The sequence below is a fragment of the Podarcis gaigeae genome (assembly GCF_964106915.1).
Source record: "Podarcis gaigeae genome assembly, chromosome: 16".
Taxonomy (NCBI): Eukaryota; Metazoa; Chordata; class Lepidosauria; order Squamata; family Lacertidae; genus Podarcis; species Podarcis gaigeae.
Window position 1 is genome coordinate 36,306,883 of NC_139693.1, and position 21,109 is coordinate 36,327,991.

Here is a 21,109-nt window from a genome sequence, read left to right on the forward strand (position 1 = left end):
AAAAAAAGTTTTTGCAGGTAGGAAAGTGGTGGGGAAATGTGGAGTGATCGAATGATTAATGGGAAGGTGCATAAGCACCCCATCAGCAAACCAGGGCAATTCCTCACTCTTGTATAACCTCCCTGCAAACAGATCAGAACAAACACCTGAAGAAGACCAGGTATAAGCTACCTTCCATATAAGCTTTGTGCTTCTAAATCAGAATGGATGCTCAATAAATAGGTCATCCAGAGGCAGTGGAAGGAGAATATTATTGGCTGGTGACTGTTTCCCATTTCATAGGGAAATTTTACTGCGAGGTGGAAGAATTTTAAACTGGAGAGGTTCTTTTTCATTTTTGTTTCATGCCAAGCTTGTCAATAAAGTTTTGTTCTGTTTCTTGAGTGCTGGAAAATGCTGGCTGATCTCCTTCTCTCTCTCTCTCTCTCTCTCTCTCTCTCTCTCTCTCTCTCTCTCTCTCTCTCATTGTTGTCAAGAGGCATTCTGTCTATGAAAACTGAAAGTCACTTGGAGGGCTGTCAGTTTGCTGGGGTGGGAAGCACTGGGTTCTTTTTCCGCCTGGACCTTTGCCAGCCATTTGCTTCTTAGCATTCATGCTTGTTGTGCAAGAGAAGTTGCACTCCATTAGAGGATGAGGCAGAGGGTAATGGGGAGGCAGTGCTGAGGACCTTGTTCCAATGAAGACTAATGATCAGCACCTCTCCCATCCTTTGCTCTGGGTTCATCTATAAAATTAGCTCTGGTGAGCGGAGCCTGCAACAAAATATTGTATCATCTATGCACCTACTAAGGTCCCATCTTCACTATACATTTAAAGCAGTATATTACCACATTAACAAGTCACGGCTTCCTCCAAAGAGTACCAGGAGCTGTGTGTTATAGGTGCTGAGAGTTGTTCGGAGACCCCTATTTACCCCACAGAGATAAAATTCCCAGAATTCCCTGAGAGAGGGATTGGCGAATGGGTGAGGGGGTCTCCTAACAACTCACAGCACCCTTAGTAAACTACCATTCTCAGGATTATTTGGGGAAAGCCATTGCTATTTAAAGTGGAATGAGATTGCTCTAAATGTGCAGTGCAGATGGAGCCATTATCACAGTTCTGTGACACATCCCAGCCAGGCAAAAATACTCAAGGAGTCTTATATAAGGGACATGGCCTGGGGAAAGTAGGTGTGGCTTGGGGAAGAGTCTGGAAGGCCAAATGAAGAGTCTGGAGGGGGAAAGTGGTGGTGCAGGCTGGAGGTCACTACCCCAGTGCTAGAGACATCCAGTCCCCTGCAGATATTCACTTCCCTGTACGTAATGAATGATCTCTAGCTACTGCTTCAAGATGAGCTTTGAAGCTATCAAGAAGGAAATCCAGCCATCGCTTCTGGAAACAGCTATTGTGGGAGGGACCCATGCTATGTCCACAAAATCTAAGATTTTTTAAAGAGAGGGAGAGAGGCAATCTGTCCTGTGCAATTTGAGTCTCATCCCTTTTAAAACCAAAATTAAAAATGCAGCAACATTATGTACTCGGCCCTATGGCTACGATAACTTATTTATTTGCTAATTTACTTAGCAGACATGGTATAATAGCTGTGATCAACAGAGAGCAGCAGTGTAACAAAATGCATGAATATTTTATCTAAAAGCATACATTTGTGCACACAGCTGGTATGGAAGCGTGCCCAGTGGGGGCTGGGTAGGGGACTTCAGCAGTAATGGATACAACCCAGATTCTGTAAGATAGCAACTTCCTTCCCAATGCAGATTTTTTTCAGGGTATCAGCAACTCCCAGCCCCCATGTTTACAAAAGCAAAGCTTTTAGTCTACAAGGTTGTTGTTGATGGAAATACTAAAAATCTGTCTCTGCATAGAAGCATAGCTTCAGACTAGAGTGTAGAGGGGCTCATAACATCATCATCAACAACACCACCACCAATATATGCATTTCATCCCTAAAAATAATAATAATTTTATTTATGTCCCACCCATCTGGCTGGGTGGCTTACAGCATATATAAAACCACAACAAAACATCAAACATTAAGAAACAGGATATCCTATACAGGCAACAAACAGTTATTGCGTGACCAGGCGCAACAGCCCCAGGCCCCAGGGATCATGAGAAAGGGATAAAGATTCTGACAATGTTATGGAATTAAAGGTTAGGCCACAACTTTATTAAGCTTCCAAATGTAGGAAGATCTTGGCTTAGGCCTTGGGCGTGTATCCCTCCCAGCCTCCCAGCTGGGGGAACTAGAGCACATCAGGGGAAATGGGATATGGGGGTGCTCTGCACGGCATAAGTGTAGCAGGCAGCCCAGCCCATATCCCTGCACGCAGGGTAGTTCACTTACAACCTTTCAGTGTATGGCCAGTGACACCCATTATATAACCCCTGTATGAGGGGACCCTGGAATGGCTGCCGCAGAGGGGTGAATCACCACTTCACGCCCCTCCCCCAATTATAGGGAAGAAAAGACTAAAGGATTCCACCCAAGGCCATAACCAACAAAGTTGTGATGAATTGCTATGGGGAAGACAAAAGCTGCCAATGCAGGAAAATTTATTCCCGGTCCTTCAACAGCAATCAGTCAAAGACCATAGCAGCACCCACTAAACAGGAAGAAAAAGTTAACCCGCAAACAAGGAAATATTAAACAAAGGGAGTGTAGGGAGGGTGAATCTCCAGAGCTGACTGGCTGGCTATCATAGGCTCCACCCCCTATTTATAAATGGGGCTGGCCCCACCTCCCAGCAAGAAACTTGATTACTGAGGTTGGGCGTGAACCTCCAAATAATAACACTGAGAGGCAAGCCAGCCACCTTTCTACTAATAAGTTCCCTGGGAACTGTAGCACCGCGTGTGATCCCACAAAGGACACCCACACTATAAAGTGTGAGTGCTCACTGTCTTCCACAGTGGTTCATATCTATATATAGAGAGATGGAAACACTGCTATCAGCAGCATGAGCAGTGGGGGTCGGTGCCCAATGAAACTGGAGGGGCAGAAGGCAGGTGTCAGGGAACTGACATCGGAGTCAGAAGTGGAGGCAGGGCTCCCAAGCGATGCCGGAGAAGGGCCAAGCAGGGAGAGAGGGAACTCATCAGCTGGGGAAGGAAATCAGCGTAACACCAGGGATAAAGGGGGGGCGGATGGGGGAATCGGAGAGGGGGTTCCAGGACTCTTCGCCGGAGACCAGCGGGGAGAGCACAGGTCCTCCGCTACCCACACCCACCCTTCAGAAGACTTCCGCGCAGGGAAAGTAGGCATAGACTTGGAATCAAAGAACTTCTTTGCTGGAAGAAGTTCAAGAAACGCCCACTGACAGATTCTGCTAGCGACTGAACAGCCACAAAATGAAGGGCTGTCCAGCCAGGAAAGGTTTAACCAGGCTACCTAGCCAGGAGTGGCGGCAACTTACGCACGAGCAACCCCATATAACCATTACAGCAGGGAACCCACTGGTAGGTGGGGCCAGAGCCAATGACAACCAGGCAAATTAATTCTAGCGCTGTCCTCATCCTCCTCACTGCTAGTGTTACCAGGGCTGTCTTTTTTTTAAAAAAAATTAATTAAATTTTCCATTTTAACAATCCAATCAAATCACATTAAATATTCCAAATTATACAAATACATATCATATAGTCCAAATATTCTGCCAAATTATAATTTTTTATTGGGACTTCCCATGCTTCAAGTTCGGGCGGGCTCTGATCATCTTATGTCTCTACTGCCTTGAGTGTCCAATAGTTCCTTTAAATCTTCCTGTTGTTAACCTTCTACCAGGGCCATCTTAAGCATAAGCGGCGCATGGGTGCGAAGATCCGCTGACACCACGCTTATCTCTGCTCAGGAAAAGAAAACTGGAAACATGAGGAGCCTGGTGCAACAAACCAGCCCGAGGCATCAGCGTCGGTGACTGAGCAAAGCCAGGCACATTGTGGTGTGAGCAGCATGTGCTGGGCGGGCCTCTCCATGGCCCTACGACAATCCCAGGCGCGCAGGAGGATGGAGCTGGCCAGCCATCTCAGCATCTCGCTGGCTCGCTCACCCCCGAACCTGCGGTGCAGAGCTACCTGCAGCAGAAGAGCCCGCCGCGGCGCTCTGACCGATGGCTGGGCTCTTCTCTGGACTCCAATTCTTGGGCCCCGGACTCTTGGCCTGGCACCCCTGGGAGCCTGGCGCCTGGGTGCCCCGCACCCCTGGTGCCTATGGTTAAGGTGGCCCTGAGTGTTACAAAGGCAACAGAGAAGCTAATGAAAAAGGAAGCTGACAGCCAGAATCATCCCATAGGCTGAATGTAGACAGAATGAGGCCTTGAATGAAGACTGACTGAGCTTTGTGGGACAGTGCCCCATTCATCCTAATGGACCAGACCCAACTGCATACAAGCTTAAAAATACAAAACACACGAGGAAAGGGGAGTGGAGCAAAAAGGTAGAAGAGGAAGATCTGATTCTTCTAGGCCAGAACAAGGTTGTGAGCTGTTAATTGGGCTTTTATATTCATTTGGGACCAGGCTGCCTTTACCTTGCTCGTCAGACCTAAGAAATGTCCCACTGAACCCAGGTCAAAGGCCCATCTAGTCAATCATCCTATTCTAACAGTGTCCTACCAGATGCCTTTGGAGAAGACCTGAATGTAATGGAAATTGTTTTTCAATGGTTTTTCAATGGTTTTATTTTAGGTTAAATCGTACTATTCTAACAACCTTATGGTTGTTGTTTTTTTAAACAATCTTGGGCTCCGTTGAGGGGAAAGTCAGGATATAAATTAAAGAAACTAGCAAACTATTAAGGAACATAATTCAGTGGTAGTGTCCCTGCTTTGTATGCAGAAGGTCCATGGTTCAGTTCCCAGCATCTGCTACAGCTTGGGCTGGAAAAGGACTCCTGGGATGTACTGCAGACAATAACATGCTAGATGGTTCAATCAATGGCTTGACTTAATCCCTGGATAAGGGATTAAGAAACAAGGCCCTCGTTTCTTTCTCTTTCGTCTTCCTCTCTCCCCACATACTCTAGGGCAAGAGTGTTATCAAATAAATAATTTAAAACACACCAACCTCTGCCCCCCACCTCTGCATTGCACATTAAGTTATTTCTACCACCGCACTGGGGGGTTTCCGGCTTGTTTTAACTTTGCGGATTAAGAGGATGGGGGTTTATTAAGGGTGCGCCTTTCGTCTTGTAAAGGGAGGAATGTATCCTGCAGACATCTCTCCAGCTCTTCAATTTTTTAGCAAGAGGTGCTGGGGAATGACGCTTGAGCACTTGGGCATCTACTTGCAGGTTTTATTTTCAGAATCCAATTTTGAGAGAGAAAGCAGCCCAAGTGAAAGTTGCCTACCCCAGCTCCCTCCCAAATATATATATATATAAAGAAATAACAAAAGTAAAATCTCAGTTTAATTTAGTCCATTTGGCAAGTCTGCAGGGAGACATTACCACCGGCTCTCACCTCATTTTGGAGGCACCTCTTTAATTTTTGATAAGCACTAGTAATAACACAGGCACTTGATCATGCGGCAGAGAGAAATGTGATGGTGAAACAGCCATAAAAATGCCAACAAAGGGGGTGGAGGCAGGGGAAGCAGAGGAGTAACTTCACAATCAGTGCACCCATTTGCTCTCACTCTTTTTCTTCCAAGGAAACTTTTTTTTGTCAAAACAGAACAGCAAACTCCTTATTTTATGGATTGAGTAGCACTGGAGGCTGATATGCTTGGGCAAACAGGGTTCTGCCAACATCAAAGCTCAACCTGTCCTCAGCCAGCTTTCACCTACCTAACTCCTTACAACGAGGTGTAAAGGGCATCGTTTTCCATTCCACCCTGTAGTTGACACATGCCACATTGTTTCTGTGCCACTGCAGGTCATCTTCCACACACAAAAACTTGCATTTTTTCATTGCTTTTCACTGTGGTGAGATTAAGCAATTTACATATCTTTTAAAATTATTATTGAGATGCAAAATCAAGCATAGAACAGAATTATAGCAGAAAACAGGTATGAAATATCAACGTGAAGACAAAAAGGGGGTTAGAAACATCAGTAATACATTCAAGACTTTTGGGACAATAGAAATTACAAGTCTATTAAAACAAAAGCAACCATAGACGTGGATGTTTTCCAGGTAGATGAGCTGCATTTTTTACCAAAACCTTTGTTTGTGAAGCTCTACATGTATTCATGATTTATTATATTATCCACATCCATTTATAGACCTCGAGAGGTCAAAAAAGTAATAAGTGTGGGAAACTGCTAGCATGGCAGTTGAAAAAGAGACAAAAACTTAATACTGTTACAAATCTAGAAATTGATGGGAGAATGGTTCAGAAACCCGAGGAAATTAGAAAGTGCTTCCAGAGATATTTCAAAGAACTTTATTCACAAGGGCCACAGAAAGATTCGGAGGTGGACCAATTTCTTAAAACCAATGGATTACAGAAAATACCTCAGGAAATGAGAACAACCCTGAATAGTAATATTACACAGCAAGAAATTGAAAGTGCCATTCAGAACCTACAACTAGGCAAATCTCCAGGCCCCGACGGACTTACCTCCAAATACTATAAGGTTTTGAAAGACTATTTGATACAGCCTTTGTTGGAGGTTTGTAACCAGATTATGGAGGGGAGGAAGGCACCGGAAACGTGGAAAGAAGCCTTCATCACATTGATACCCAAACTAGAAACTGAAAAGACTCAGCTGAAGAACTACCGCCCCATCTCACTCCTAAATGTGGATTACAAAATTTTTGCAGACATTTTGGCAAGTAGGTTTAAGAAAGTGCTTAATGAAGTGATCCATAAAGACCAGGCTGGCTTTCTCCCTGGTAGGCATTTGTTTGGCAACACAAGAAACATCATCGATATTTTGGAACTTCTACAAACAAAATTAAACACTAGAGCGGTGTTAATTTTTATTGATGCGGAGAAAGCCTTCGACAATATTTCCTGGATGTTTACGAAGAAAAACTTGGAAGGGATGGGAGTGGGGCGGGGGTTTGAAAATGGAATAGAAGCAATATACTCAGAACAAAAAGCGAAATTGATAGTAAACAATGTGGTGACAGAGGAGTTTAAAATTGAAAAAGGGACACGGCAGGGGTGCCCCCTATCCCCCCTATTGTTTATTTCAGTTCTGGAGGTGCTATTGAATATGATTAGAAAGGACCGGTTGGTACAGGGAATTGAGGTCGGAGTGAAACAATATAAATTGAAAGCATTTGCAGATGACATGGTATTAACATTGCAGGAGCCTGTCTCTAGTACTAAAAGAGTGTTAGAATTAATTTCGGACTTTGGTCGGGTGGCAGGATTTAAGCTGAACAAACAAAAAACTAAGGTTATAGCAAAAAATTTGACAAGTACAGAAACAGATGAGTTTGTGAAAGAAACAGAATTAAATGTGGTTAAAAAAGTAAAATACCTAGGGGTGTATCTGACCTCCAAAAATTTGAATCTGTTTAAGGACAACTATGAGAAATGTTGGTTAGAAATCAAAAGAGATTTGGAAACATGGTCAAGATTGAAACTTTCCTTGTTGGGCCGAATAGCAGCTATAAAGATGAATGTATTGCCAAAAATGTTATTTTTGTTTCAGACCCTACAGGTCGTGGACAAGGTGGAATGCTTTGGAAAGTGGCAGAGGGATATTTCTAAGTTTGTTTGGCAAGGCAAAAAGCCCCGAATAAAGTTTAAGATACTAACTGATGCGAAAGAAAGAGGGGGATTTGCCCTGCCAGACTTGAGGTTATATTATGAAGCTGCAGCCTTCTGCTGGTTGAAAGATTGGATTTTACTGGAAAACACTGATGTCCTAGATCTGGAAGGGTTTGACAATGCTTTTGGGTGGCATGCATATTTGTGGTATGACAAGGTTAAAGTGCACAAATTGTTTAAAAACCACATTGTCAGGAGAGCAATTTTAATGGTCTGGACAAAATATAAAGACTTATTGGAGAGTAAGACTCCGAGGTGGCTCTCACCGGTGGAGGCCAAGGCACGTAAGAGACCTAATATGGAAGCCAATTGGCCTAAATATGGGGAAAGTATTGAAAAGATTGGAGACAATTGGAGGCTGCAGAGCTTGGAAAAACTAAAAAACAAGGTGCGAGATTGGTTGCATTATGCACAAATTCAAGAGGTTTTTAAAGTAGACAAGAAGGTTGGATTCCAGGTGGAAAAATCGAAACTAGAGACAGAATTCTTAGAACCAAAAAGTAAATTACTTTCGAGAATGTATAACCTGCTGCTTAAATGGAATACTCAGGACGAGACAGTCAAATCCACCATGATAAAGTGGGCGCAGGATTTGGGGCATAACATCATGTTCGAAGACTGGGAAAGATTATGGAACACCGGAATGAAATTTACGGCATGTAGTGCCTTGAAGGAAAACATTATGAAAATGATATACCGGTGGTACATGACCCCAGTCAAGCTTGCTAAGATATATCACCTGTCTGATAATAAATGCTGGAAATGTAAAGAGGCGGAAGGGACATTCTTTCACCTCTGGTGGACCTGCCCGAAAGTGAAGGCCTTCTGGGAAATGATTCATAATGAATTAAAAAAGGTACTGAGATTTACCTTACCTAAGAAACCAGAGGCCTTCCTTCTGGGCATGGTGGACCGGAGAGTGTTTAAGAAGGACAGAACTTTTTTTATGTATGCCACCACAGCAGCAAGGATTCTGATTGCAAAATACTGGAAGACACAAGATTTACCCACACTGGAGGAATGGCACACGCAGTTGATGGATTATATGGAACTGGCCGAAATGACTGGCAGAATCCGAGACTTGGGAGAAGAAACATTTGAGGAAGATTGGAGAAAATTTAAAGACTATTTGGAAAAACATTATAAGTTGTATGAATGTTAAAAAATGCACCTTTTAGGAAATTCTAGCTTCAGTAATGTTAAATTCAAGAAATGGAAATTAAGGCACAAGGAGCCAGAGATAGAATAATGAAACAACTTTATTGTGTTAAAATGAAAATGTACATGATTTGGGTTATAATGCATTTGAAATTGGGTAACATGATAAAAAGGAAGATACAATAAGTATTGAAATAAGTTAACAAATTGCAGACGTTATGTATCACAGAGAATGCAGGGTTGGGAGGATGTGGGGAAGTCCAACAGATTTGGAAAAAAGGGTAAGAAAAATTTGTAACTTTTCTTTTTGGCTTTTATAACACGTTCTTTATTCTTTTTTCTGTACTATATAAAACTAATAAAAAATATTATAAAAAAAAAGAGAGGTCAAAAAAGTAAGAACAAATTTCTTCCTGTTTGGTATGATTTTACTGTCTATGTTAATAATGCAGAACATAACCAGTAATTTACACAATGCACATAATTAATTATGTAAATTACATGTTACATTGTCATTATGTGATGCAAAAGGGCGGGTGGTGGCAGCCATCATCAATTACATTTCGTTTGCAGATTGAAAGCAACAAAAGTGAATGCTGCTCATATTTGCTGCATTGATTTCCATTTTAGACATGGAACAAGTAAGTGAGCACAGGCAATTCCCATCTCCATCAGAATTCTCTGACTTGCCTGCTCTTCACTTAGGACCAACGCAGGAGCTGAAATGGTTTACCAGCATTGCCTTTGTGGAATCCAGCAGGGAGGGAAATGGGGTTCAAACCAGAATTAATTGGGTTCACCTGCTGTTGACTCTGGCTCCCCTTGGCATTGGCTCCTTCTCCAGCTACTGCCAGCCTCCCTGCCCTCCGCCCTTCCCATCTCAAGGGGCACCATCCTCCACAGTTGAGAAGTGCAGGGAATTTCTCAACATGGAGTAAGGTAAAGGTAAAGGGACCCCTGACCATTAGGTCCAGTCATGACCGACTCTGGGGTTGCGGCGCTCATCTCACTTTATTGGCCGAGGAAGCCAGTATACAGCTTCCGGGTCATGTAGCCAGCATGACTAATCCGCTTTTGGAGAACCAGAGCAGTGCACAGAAATACCATTTACCTTCCCGCCGGAGTGGTACCTATTTATCTACTTGCACTTTGACGTGCTTTCGAACTGCTAGGTTGGCAGGAGCAGGGACTGAGCAACAAGGAGCTCACCCTGTCATCCAACAGCAGTGGCTTTCATGCTGTGGCTTCCCATCTCCAGCAATGAATGAGAAGATAAATGGCATTCATAGGTTATGAAAGGGAAGATGAACATGCTGGTGAAATTCTTATGGATGGGATGCAGGGTTTTTTGCTGGCTGCTTTTAAGGTGGCCAAGAGATGTTTGTGGGTACATTTCCTTGCATTCTAAAATCCTCTTTTTGGTGGTCTGGTGGGGAACCTTTTCAGCCTGAGGGACACCTTCCTTTCTGGGCAAGCTTCCAAGGGCAGTCGGGGGCAGGGACAGAAGCAAAAGTGGGTGGAACAATGTGATATTACTTTTGCACATGCTACGTTTTCCTGGAGGGAAACAGAGGCATTATTAGAGTTCAAGACTGCATTCCAGACAGGCAAAAGCCCTTAGGGTACAGAGCAGGGCCGATGGAGTTTGTGGCCTGGGGAGGGGCTCAAGGACCAGATAGGGGGGGCTTACAGGGTCACATTTGGCCCCTGGACCTGAGTTTTCCTTTCCCTGGTCTGCCCTCTGCAGTTTCTTGGATGCCTGAATTCTCTGGAATCTGCACAACATCCAACATAGAGGGAAAAGGCAGGACAGAATATAGGTAGAGCCTTTCTCTTCCATGTGCTTATTTTGCATGTGAAATGTTTTAAAAACCGAAAAGGTGATCATTCAAAAATGCTTTAGTGAAAAGAGTTCTTTTGTCCACTTTTGCTGCATGTTGAAGGCTCAGCCGTCCTGTTTGAGAAAGGTTGGCTTGCGTTTGCCCAGAGTTCCCACAAAACACAGTGAATCCTCATTTTGTTACAGCCTCCTCAGAAGATGGAGGACAGCATCCCTCAAAATGCCAATACTGATACTTGGTATTCGATAGACATCAGCTCGTACAAACTGCAGGGTAACCATTTTTCACTAATAGGGGATTTCAGAAGGCTTACGAGTGTAATAAATTGCAATGCAAGAGCATTTATTATTGTTTGGGGAGGTAACAAATCCTGCAAAAGGGACAATCAGGCTGATAAAGCAGGGAGGGGAAACAGGGGAGAACTCAGACTTGAGGAGTCCAGATTAAAATTAATGCTGCCAATCCTCTCCTTTCCATTTCATTTGCTAAAGTTTCCGTTCTCTCCAGCATGCCATTACAGACGCTAACAATTGTAGCGTGACAGCACTCACAATGTGCAGTGGGCTTCAGTTGTTAATGCCTTTTGCAATGTTACTGAAAAGAGGTGGCATGGATTTTCAAGGGCTCGGCCTGTATCAGGGATGCAGAACCTGGGGCCTTCCAGATGTTGTTGGACTCCCATCAGCTCTAGGCAGTATTGCCAGTGCTCAGGCATAATAGGATTGATGGTCCAACATTTGGAACAGTGCCAGCACATTCTCAAAGCAATCTAACTTAGTCTCATAAAGCACATCCTTTTTAGCCTAGACCATGTCTATTGTGGTCTGTGACCAAACGTGACAACCAATGCTGATTTGGAATTCACTGGTATGCAAAATTAACCAAACTTTTTAAAGAATTAGTATCTGACATCGGAATCTCTCTCATGAGGCAGACATTGACATTGACACTGGAATCTCTCAAAGACTCCAGATTTCAATGCCAACCTCAACCGATCATACCTATTTTCTTTTAAATCCATCATGACAGCCATCAAAATGCTAAAATCTACCATCTAAAATGGAGACTATGACATGTAGAGGAGCAGATCAATGAAGAGTTCTCAGCAAGTTAAAGTGAATGTTCCTATGAAAAGAAAACCCTTTTCAGAGCTGTAGGAAGCTGCCCAGTCAAGAGAGAAAGAAGAGGAGACAGCAGTAAAAATATACAGTATGGACATTGTCCAGGCCAAGTCACAATCTGACCAGGAAGACTTTGAAGGCCGCCTAGGTCAAGCAAAACCCATGACCAGCTGATGTGGCAAAAGCCCTTTTCTGCTCATGAATGCTCTTCACGTGGGCAGAACCTCACAGGTCCATGGGTTCCAATTCAAGCTTCAGCAGCTCTCATGAAAAATATTCCAAATATTGCCACATTAATTTTTTAAGTGCATTTCAAAGATGTCAGTGGGGCAGTTTGGCAATTTTAGACTCTGGATTTCACAGGTTTAATGGGATGGGGAGGTCAATCTCGAAACAGACGGATGGCAACTGGGATGTCAGGGGGATGTTGGAGGAGAAGCTCCCCTCCCCCTCATTATTTCCAATGGCAATATTTCTAATCTGGCATTTTTTCAATCTCTCCCCTGCATTTTCAATGCCCCCCCCCGAAATGGGAGCAGCCAACCCGCAAGACAAAGACAAAGGGGGGGGGGATTATTTGTTGGATCTCTCCTGATTCCTGATTTGCCAACCAGTAAAGCAGAAACAAGGAAATAAGGAAGTATTGATGTTCGGATAACTGAATATGCTGTGTTTATACTGAGGTTTGGGCATAATTCTTTACGTGCAGATGAGTGAATTTTTGCATAGTGAATTAGCAGAGAGCAGGACCTGCATGTACTAATATCACTGCAAACAAAACCTGTCTGATACTAAATACCTTTGTGCATCAAGAAACAGTCATAATTTAAATAACACTACACACCAATGAACAACAGCAACAACCCAGATAATAAATGCTACTGAACAGGAACCAGCAAATACTGTCCAACACACAAAAACTAAAAAACACACACCATTGTACACCAGTGACCAAACAGTGTAACTGACTATCATCAAATATCAGATTTTGGGAATATTCAGTGAATATTCAGAGAATATTTCAATATTCCAAAAAGGAAGGTGAAGGTGAGAAAGTTGCTGGGGTCCCTTGAAGTACTATGCAGTTATTCTTCTGACAAGGTGTTTGTTTCAGGGAGCCAGAAGTCCAAATGCTACTTCTTGATGCTGTTTCAAAAGCCTTAAACATTTCTTGCTGAGTGTTCCAGGAAGCAATCAAGCAGTAGGCTGCTGAGAAGCACCCTGGTTCTGCCAAGCGGTAATTAATGAGGTCCTTAAGGGGTTTGTATGATGACAGCAGAAACAACAAATAAATAAATAAATAAATAAATAAATAAATGCACTAATGAGAATGAACGCTTTATCATAATGGAAGGTAATGACTGAGGGCAGGATGATAAATTCACTGGGAATTTTTTAAGCCTCAGCAACATAATGAGTTACCTCCAAGGATTTAACAAAGAAATATTATTTTTTTTAAGAAGGAAAAGAAACAACCCTCTAAAGCTTTTCACTTTCACTTTGTTATCCGACACATGTTTTGCCTTGCTCGGCTCTTTGGTTTACAATTCATTATCTAGACAAATTCTCATCACCAAGGATGTTTGGTCATTATGTCATTATGGATATTTCCTTGCCGTGACTCTCAACAGCTCAGCATCAGAAATTACTGTGGGAAGGAAGAATGGGAGGAGGGAATCAGAAGTGAAGAAGAAAGGATGTCAGGTGGGCTGGGTTCTTGCCTTCTGTGTGATGGCACCCACTTTTTGGAATTCCCTCCCATTAAGTATTAGACAGGCTCCATCTCTGTTGTCTTGTTGGCAGCTGAAGACCTTCCTCTTTCAACAAGCCTTTTAATCAGAGCTCTTTCCCCTTCTGCATCTGCAGTTGAATTGTTTTTAAGATAGAATCATAGAATTGTAGAGTTGGAAGGGACCACAAGGGTCATCTAGTCCAATGCCCTCCAATGCAGGAATCTTTCATCCTACATAGGGCTCAAACCAGTGACCCCAAGATTAAGAGTCTACTGACTGCTCTACTGACTGAGCTATCTTTTAAATAAGTTTTTATTGTTTTATTGCTTGTGTTTTTGCTGTCCTGGGCTCAGTTGGAAGGAAAGGTGAGATATAAGTGAAGTCAGTCAATCAATCAATCAATCAATCAATCACTCAATCACTCAATCAATCAATCACTCAATCAGTCAGTCAGTCAGTCAGTCATTCAGTATCCAGGACTTCCTCTGTAAGCACAGAAAAATGACCCACCATCCTGACTGGGTCACTTGACGTTCTTCAATGGTGATAATGTAATTGCCATGTATTAGTGAAGCCTTCCCCAAACTTCACTCTAGAGCTGGGTTCTTCAATCTTGGTTTTTCAGATGTTGCTTGACTTAAACTCCCACCAGCCCCAGCCAACACGGAGAATGGTCATGGCTGATGGGAGTTGTAATCCAGCATCACTTGGGGATGAATGTTGAAGAGCACTGCTCTAGATGTTCTTGGGGCTCCAACTCTCATCAGCCCCAGCCAGCAGGGTCAACGGTCAGGGATGATGGGCATTGGAGTTCAGTGACGGCTTCAGAGCTTGGGGAAGGCTGTACCAGTGTACAAACCTCAGTGGCAGCCTCACTACTTGAAATTTTGTCTAATGCAGTGGGTAGTATGTCAGACTAGGAATGGAGACAGCCAGGCTGCAATCCCTGCTTCAGGCATGAAGCTCACTGGGTGATCTTGGACCAGTTACTGTGAGCCTACCTCACAGGGTGGCTATGAAGCCAAAATGTGTGTGTGTGTGAGAGAGAGATAGTGTGCTATATATATAGAAAGAGACATTGGATGGTCTGGAAGGATGAGGTATAAATGCAATTAAAAAGCCACTTACTGGAAGCTGGGTGGAGGGGGCAAGTATAGTTTGGATACTTGTCTTCCCATTAGTTCTGAGCATCCTTGGGTGTATCTCACATGCATGTCTGTCAGCAGCATCTTGGTCCTCAGACTCTGTAATGCCATGGAATGTGGCCCTTTCCACAATGCTACTAGAAAATTGTTTGAGGAAGGTCTCATTCTGCACAGCAAGTGATCCAAAAGAAAAACAGACTCTCCATGCCCAGGTTATGAAACTGCTCACCCCTTTCACAAATACTTTGAGAAAGGGTCTTCAGAACCATCAAAGTGATACATCCCTCTGTTGCTAGGTTGTCACAACACAACACGAGGCATGGGTAGGAGAGAGGGAAGAGACAGTCTTTTCCTGGACTGGGCTAGCCTTCTGTGGTCTCCAAAATCTTTGGCAATCCTCCTCCCTAGGGTCCTTTCAGCTGGAGTCACCAGGGATTGAATGTAGAACCTTCTACATGCAAAACATGGACTCCACCACTCTGCTTGCCCACTCAGCTATACTCCCTCCAGCCACAAAATCTTTCACAACCCATAGACATTGCCTTATTTTCACAACTGCCTGCTCTCTTCCTAGAAGTTGGAATAATCATGCACATCAGACACTGATGAGGAGGAGTTGACAAGCAGTCTTATAAAAAAGTGCTTGTTACGTATATATGGTTTTGTCTTTTGTATTTCATACTGAAACTCCAGCAAACGGTCTGTGTTCTTTCCATGGAGCCATGAGCTTGTCTTGACTGTCCTCCAGGACTTGACTGTCCTCCAGGAGGATTTTTGCAGCATTTCTTCTAAGCCACAGCTTGACGACCAAGAGGTAAAAATGATACTTAAGCCTCAGTATGTAGCGGAAAAGACAGTGATACCATAAGCCAGCCCAGTCAACAGAGCCCCACGGGCAACCTTACAGCTGCTGTAGCAGCATGAGCAGTAGATGCTGTAGAAACTTCAGAATTGGCCAGAATTGAGATGAGCCAGCCTGCTCTCGCCACAGATGCTGCTTGCTTGTGAGCGACATCACGGAGCGATGCTTTTCGATCCGGCGGCTGCCAAGTGCCGCAGCCACCATATGTGCCCACAGTTGCTGCCTTTGCCTGCCAGATCAGAAGGAAGGAGGATAAGGCGAGGGAGCCTTTCTCCCCAGGATGCAAGGAACAACTGTGACAGCTGAGATGTCTGAACCAGTCTGCAACAGAAACAGGACTGGGAAGCTGGAGGCTGAAAAAGTGAGGGATTTTCAGGACTGCTGAGAGCTGCTACTGCTCCACACTGCTGCAAAGCAGCCTTCATCGGTGAGGTGTGATCAGTTTCCAGCGTGAGGGCCACATTATAATAATAATAATATTATAATAATTTATTATTTATACCCCGCCCATCTGGCTGGGTTTCCCCAGCCACTCTGGGCAGCTTCCAACAAAGTATTAAAATACAGTAGTCTGTTAAACATTAAAAGCTTCCCTAAAGAGGGCTGCCTTCAGCTGTCTTCTAAAAGTCTGGTAGTTGTTCTTCTCTTTGACATCTGGTGGGAGGGTGTTCCACAGGGTGGGTGCCACTACTGAGAAGGCCCTCTGCCTGGTTCCCTGTAACTTGGCTTCTCACAATGAGGGAACCGCCAGAAGGCCCTCGGCACTAGACCTCAGTGTCCGGGCAGAACGATGGGGGTGGAGATGCTCCTTCAGATATACTGGGCAATGTTTTGAGGGGCACATGCCAGTGATGAGTGAGGCCAGAGGCAAAAGTGGGCAGTAGGCTAGTTTTTACACACACTCACACAACCTTCTCCATCCTCCATCCAGGTAAGCAGGAGGCATTCAAGGATACATTCCAGCCTGGCAAAAGTGCTCAGGTTGCAATGAAAGGCTAGAGAGGGGTGTGGCCTAGGGAGAGTTCCAAGGGCCAGAGAGAGAGGCTTGGAGGGCCACATTCAGGCAGTCAAAAAGAGTGTCCCCACCCAAACCAAGATGTAGTCTGTAGTGGTGCCGCCCATTCACCTTAATGAAAATCGACCCAATTCACTCTTCTCTTCTCAAAGCAATATACTAATCTTCAAAACTCACACTTCTCCTAATTTTGCCATGCAGTTCTTTAACCCAATGATTTGAAGAATAATGCATATATTAGGGAAACGTGTACATAATAATGCATACATTGGTAAAAATAATTCATAAAAATGCTTTCACACTAAGATTTTACATGAAGACTTAAAATAAATAAATCAGAAATTGCTATGGAAATGTAGGGAACTGAGTGGAAAAATGAGAAACTGAGAGAAAGCAAATTGACCGCCCACCTTTACTTAGAGTTCCACTATTTTATTCTACTGCATCAGCAGGTCTTCCACAGGCCCCACTCTGTTCTAAATTTCCAAAATCTAACTTTGAGGGGAAAACTTGGTACATAACACAGGAGACCTAATTTTTTTAATATAGAGTTGGCAGCACTTAGCTTGCCTGAATGCACAGAGCAATTCTGACTTCTTAGCAGATGGCTGCATCAAACTTTCCCTTTGACTCTATCTTTCTCCCTCTGTCTCACTCTCTCTGTGATTCTGAACAAGGATATTGCCAGGTAATCAGCTCGGCAGGAGATTAACGTTCAAATGAAGAAGAAATTTTTTAAAAGAGCCTGGCTGGAACTGCAAAGCTAAAGAGAAAGCAGGGAGCTTTCCTTTATCTAGTCATATCCTGCTAGCAAAGGCATTTTTTTTTTTTAACCACTGGCACATTATACACCTGGATTTTATCAGTACGACACATTAGAGCTCCCACCATGCCTTATCACCAGGCATGGCACAGAAACAGATGCACTCAGCACTAAGAAGGTGTTTCAAAGCACATTTTTAGTAGGTGTCCTCGTACCAGGCTGCTGTCTGATTTTTATCCCCTCCTCTCTTTTTTGGGACCAAGTACTATAAATTGCAATTGACTTTCACCAGGAGAAGGTTCCTGAACTGCCCATTAACATCAAGTAGTCTGAACTGCTTTTCTTTCTGTAATCTAACTGGGGCCGAGTCAAAGCTATTCACAGTTATTCCACAAACTTTTCCTCCCATCAAAATCACCCCAACTTCTTTTTCAACCACTCCCAGCTGCTGCCTAGAATTTTCTGTTTTGCCTGTTTGAACACAACGTCATCACTTGCTCTCACCTGACTGTGCTCACCCCCAGTAATGTCCCTGTGTAGTCAGAGCTGAATGGCTATGTAGAACTTGCAATGTCTTCCCAGTGCACTGACACGTGGGCAGATGCAGTGGCCTAGCGTGGGTTGCCAGCACCCAGCGCAAGGCAAGCATTTCACCCCCTAATCCTGTGAATGTTGTCTGGGATATCCCCTGGAAGCAACAGGTGGACTCTGCTGCACCCCTGCAGTAACCACTCTTCAGATGGGTCACCTGCCACCTGCTGGTTCTCTTGTTCACCTTTTCAGCTCTGCGAGCTGCCAGTAGGAGCGACAACTTGTGCTCTCTGGCAGGCTTGGTGGTGTCCCAGGAGTGCTGGAGCCCCAGCTGCAGCAGGCATGGTAGGGTGGTGGTGGAGAGCAGGTAGAGACACAAAGCACATCCTTTCCCTGACTGTGCAGTGTGAGGGGCTCATGTGAGGTGGGCACTGGCAGGTTCTGGGCATGCCGGCAGCTCTCCTCTCCATGCTCCTGTTGCTGCGTGCATGCCTTGCCCAAGGACACATGCCAGGAGGGAAGCCCCAGGGAAGGACTGGCACAGGCTGGGGAAAAGTTTGGGCTTTGCCGGGCAGGAATTCTACCCTCTCCAGCCACAGCCACAAAGCCAAAGGTGCCTCAGAGCTGCTGCCTCCTGGCCACTGAGTGGGAGACAGGAGTCTCGCAAGAGGTCTTGGCACCCACCCCGTGTCCCTGTGGGCCTCTTCAGGAGAGAGCAAGCAGCTTAGACAACCCATCAGTCCTCTTGCTCACTCATTGAAGGAGCAAGCAGGAGAGAGCGTGGCCGGGCATGGGGCTTTATCTGAACAGCAGTGCAACAGGTAGAGTTAGGGAAGGGGAGGGGAGGGGAGGGGAGGGAAGGGAAGGGAAGGGAAGGGAAGGGAAGAGGTGGGAAACTTTGCCTTTTTGTTCAGCACTTTTCTTCAGAACAAGTTCTCCATCCCTGTCATACACATACCATAAAATGCAGATTGGATTCTGACTGGGGGAGAAATCAGAAAAAAGCCACAATATCTTAACCCTCTTTTTCTCAAATATTTCTTTTTAAAACCTTATTTAGTGTCAGGATAACATGGTGGTAGTGGGGAGCAATGTACCCTGAGCTGCTTGCGAGATAGGCAGAATAAAATAAATTATTACGTTGCAGTACTCACCATGTAAGAAGCCTCAGAATTAATAAATGGCAATAAAAGTAAATTTTGAAAAGGATTACGTCTGTCTACATGAACTCTCTTACCATCGCCAATGGAACAATCCCGACGAGATCCTTCTGGCAAATGAAGATTTCAGAGAGGGCTGGGTCTGTGGTCCCCTTTCGAGGATATTCCACCTGCCAGGTGATAGGCTGTGTTCCGGAAAGACTGCTGAAGCTGGCTATTTCAAAGTTCAGCCGCACCACCTCGCTGAACATATTGTTATTATTTCTGGAATAATGGCAAGGGTGGGGGTGGGGTTGAGAGAAGAAAAGCAGAAAAGGCATTCAATTAAATAGATTGGCAAACATTGTATGGCCAAGGTGAAAGTTCACATCAGGAATGAGGAACATTTTTCAGCCTAAGAGTCACATTTCCTTCCATGCACTGTCGCAGGACCAGAGATGAAAGTGGGTGGAGCAACACATGCAAATCTGACCTTTGGACAGTAGAGTAGCTTTAGCATACACTCACATACTGCTCTTTATTCTCCATCCAGGCAAGCAAGAGACATGATCAGAGTTGAAGGACACATTCTAGCCAGTCAAAAGCTCTCAAAACAGAACCAGAGAGAAAGTATGTCTGGGGAGGGCCTGTGGTCTGAAGAGAGTCCTGAGGGTCAGATAGAGAAACTTAGACAGCCTCATTTGATGCCAGAGCCTGTGATTCCACACCCTCTGCTTTAATTATTTGAACATTTGATTGGAATTCACAGGGGCTGGGATTGAAAACAGGGGCCATGTCTATGAGAAAAGAGTAGCAAAATGACGTGGCAAGTTCTTTGGTGGTGGGTAGCATACCCCCTTAACCTCCTTCTTTTTGCAAGCACCAACTCTCCCTCCCTATTAATTTGCATTAAATTAATAAATGTATTAGATATAAAATTAAAACTCTCAGAGAAAGTTAATCAAATCACCTTAACTATATGTAGGAATACAGATCATCATAAAATGTTAACAAACCCAAAGGTCATACGATAAAGAAGTAAAATGGTTGCATGTTATGTATAATAACAAAAAAATTCAAATAAGTCCACTCTGAGTAGAATTTAATTGGAATCAGTGAAAAGTGTATTTCCCCAAGCAGACCAGCCCATTTCACCTCAGTTCTGAAATTCCAAACCAAGCTCCCCACTGTGGCCAAAATAGGAATACAGTCAGGTCTAGACTTGCCAACATATATTTTTGTTTTGCTTTTTGCTTTTCTGTACCTTTAATGGACCCTTGATCTCCAGACACCGGTACACCATCCTGCTTATTTTTGGGTCCTAGAGCAACACTTTGTACCTCAGGTACAAAGTGAAGCATCCCCACCCCAAAACTATGGAACATCATTATTTTGCGTCTCCTTCCTGTGGTTCCATAGCTCTTGCAACACTCCCAGCAGATGAAAAGGGCCACTTGGAATTCACTTGCCTTCAGCTATCATTGCCTTAGCTAATGGTTTGCTTTGCCTCCCTTTCTTCGTCTCCTTTCATTTTGTTTTTAATTTGAGTTAACTGTTTCTTCTAAACTCTTTAGCGTATACGCAATAAAACACCTAAGCGGATTGCTCTAGAAATAAATCCCCTTTCAAATTCAGGTTCTCTCCCTCCTTCCCCCTTCCCATATCTTTGTTCTTTTGAAAAGTCAGATTTCTGCTTAGTATTCATCCGATGTGGAAGTCTCTCTCCGCAGACACTGGAAGCAAAACAGCATTTTCCTCCACAGGTGATAGCAACAGTTTAAGGGCTTTAAAGCTTCAGAGAGAGGCTATAGTTAAGTTAGACACCTCTTCAGGAATTCTCAGGGAAGGTATCTATTTTTTTCCTCCAAAGTTTCAGTTTCTTAAAAGCGGGTAGCAATTATCAAACCGGGGCCAGGATTCACTTTGGATCATCCAGCAGTGGCAAATCTCCTTATGTTTTGTGTCTCTTTCACATATGCTCAATTCTTAGGTCTGTTCCAGCACATTCTGGCATTAAGCTGCAATTAAGAAGAAGAAGAAACCCCCACAAAAGACTGCATTTAAACATATGCTTTACAT

The 21,109-nt window shown here is 44.0% G+C and overlaps 1 protein-coding gene across 2 annotated transcripts in view; it reads right to left on the minus strand.

The window, feature by feature from the left end:
• The window catches only part of LOC310833894 (transmembrane protein 132C-like), a 251,125-nt gene that overhangs the window by 46,843 nt on the left and 183,173 nt on the right, over window positions 1–21,109 (minus strand). For both annotated transcript variants that reach the window (XM_083717000.1, XM_083717001.1), the window contains exon 4: window positions 19,129–19,315. In XM_083717000.1, the coding sequence (XP_083573126.1) occupies window positions 19,129–19,315 (187 nt within the window). The remainder of the gene's footprint in view (window positions 1–19,128; window positions 19,316–21,109) is intronic.